The sequence below is a fragment of the Myotis davidii genome, unplaced genomic scaffold (genome assembly GCF_000327345.1).
Source record: "Myotis davidii unplaced genomic scaffold, ASM32734v1 scaffold2414, whole genome shotgun sequence".
Lineage (NCBI taxonomy): Eukaryota > Metazoa > Chordata > Mammalia > Chiroptera > Vespertilionidae > Myotis > Myotis davidii.
In genome coordinates this window covers 57,213-59,357 of record NW_006285083.1, presented here as the reverse complement: position 1 = coordinate 59,357, position 2,145 = coordinate 57,213, and the positions used below count along the sequence as shown (strand labels likewise).

The 2,145-nt window shown below is 60.3% G+C and overlaps 1 protein-coding gene across 1 annotated transcript in view; it reads right to left on the bottom strand.

The window, feature by feature from the left end:
- LRIT1 (leucine-rich repeat, immunoglobulin-like and transmembrane domains 1) overlaps positions 1 to 2,145 on the bottom strand; it is a 7,391-nt gene that overhangs the window by 4,654 nt on the left and 592 nt on the right. Inside the window, exon 2 of the mRNA XM_015558662.1 lies at positions 2 to 29. Coding sequence (XP_015414148.1) covers positions 2 to 29 — 28 coding nt within the window. The remainder of the gene's footprint in view (position 1; positions 30 to 2,145) is intronic.

Here is a 2,145-nt window from a genome sequence, read left to right as displayed (position 1 = left end):
TCATGTCCGGGTCGTTGCACACCACCGTCCTGGGCACAAAAAGGGGACGTCTGAGCGAGGGTCTGGCAGGTGACACCCTCCCCACCTCCTGCCAGAGGCCACTGCTCTGCAGGGACCGGGGACACCCGCCTGGCTCCAAGCTGCGGGGGCTCTGGGATGGGCGGGAGCCAGCCCCTCCTGGTTCCTGGGGCGAGGGGAGGGGGCCCTGATTTCAGAGCCTTTCACGGGATCCCCGGAGCGGCTTGGTCTCTGTCACCCTGAGGGACCTCAAGCTGAGCCGGCCGTGCCCGGCACTGCCACCGCCCCCTCCACAGTGCAGCACTCAGAGTCCCGAGATCCCCAGGCGCATGTCCTTTTGCAAATATGTTGAAAGTGTTGATTGTCAAATTATAGCTCTGCTTTTGTAACCATCTGGGCTTTTCTTCATTTAAAAACTATATGCCAAGAGCATCAGAAACGGCAGCCACGTGTGCCTCCCCCTCTGACTGAGCCCCACCCCCCACCCCCAGCGAGACTCACACCTGGGCTCTGCTTGCTGCCCGTGTCCTTGAGCACGTTACATGACCTTCACTTTCCTCAGTGTCCCCATAACAATAGAGTCCACCTCACGGGTGGTTGGGGGTAAAGGAGGCCGTGTGTGTGCCGCTCGCACATGGGTCGCCCGCAGGGCCCAGGCTGGTGCCAGGCATAGATGCCACCCAGCCCTGCCGGTGTGTCAGGCTCCACAGCGCCTGCCAAGGCGCCTCCTGTGCCAACAGCAGCACCTGAAGTTTCGGCCTGTGAGCTTGGCACGGAAGGCCGCAGGGCTGGCTCTCCCCGCCACGGGGCTGCACCACCGTCAGGACAGAGCGGCTGTCCAGGAGCCGGCCTGGGAGGCCCAGATGGAAGGGGCCTTGGCCTCCCCACACGTCATGCCCCTGGGCACCGCAGCCACTCAGGCCTCCTCCCCTGGCAGGACCTTCCTGCACACGGGCGGGCGAACAGCTGCTAGGCTACTAGCAGGTAGACTGTGGCAAGAGCTCTGGTGTCAGAGGCAGGATGGCCACTGGCTGACATCAGGTGCCTGGAAGCTGTCCTTGGAATGTCCTTTTCCACACTAACGTTAACCTGCTACCAAGACCTCTCCGTCCCTGCCCTTGCCCATCGGCAATGGGCAGAGTCTGGAAAAGGAGCAGTGGCCGGGTCCCAGCACCAGGCCGGCCCGATGCTGCGGGCTCAGCCGGTGCTTCCTGTGGTGGAAGGAGGTCCTGCATCCCTCGGTCGCCCTGTGCAGGCCCCGGGCTCAGCCTGGCTTCCCTTCGGAAAAGGTCCTCACCGCGGATGGTCTGCGTGAGTTGGAGTATCAGAGATCTGAGCCACACATGGAGCTCCTGCTTCAGGCCATATGGTGCCCTTTCTTGGGTTCTCGCTGCCTCCCTCACACCCAGTCAGCCAGTACCCCTGGCCGGGACCACTGAGAGGCGCACTGACAGTATTGCTGCTACCTGATCAGAAACCACCAGTGTCTCCCCAACACCCACCTAAGACAGGGAGAAAGGAATGGAATTCCAGAATGTTGGAAAGGTTGTGGGAGAGGCCCTGAGTCAGGTGAAATCCTTGAGTGAGGTGGGGTTCAGTGCCCATAGATGGATAAACTGAAGTGTCAGAGAAAAGATGCTTTAAAGACATAGGAGGAGAAAGGGAGGGAGTCATGGTAGGGGTGGAAAAGCAGGGCACACAAACCCTGCGGCCTAGGGATGCCCATGGAGTGGCGGGGGGGTGGGGGGGAGAGGATGGAGGTGCTCCCAGAGCTCAGAGGGGGTCGGGAAAGTCAAAGAGAGGTGCGGAGGGAGGGGTGTTTGCTGCAAAAGAATGGGCAGTCCCTGCCTACAGAGAGCCCTAGGAAGAGGTCAAGGCTGAGGCTCTGAGGGCTTTGCCAGAGGACACCCAAAAAGGCAGCGCATAGGAGGCAGGTGGTCCATCCTGGGAGGGTGGTCAGAGATACCTGGGATATGAATGGGCACTCAGAGATGAGGCAAGAGAATAGGAAAGGACTGGGAAAGAGGAGGCTAAGGAGATGGAGAGAGTGGTGGGAAGGAAGGAAGGAAGGAAGGAAGGAAGGAAGGAAGGAAGGAAGGGAGGAAAGAAGGAATAAAAGAAGGAAGG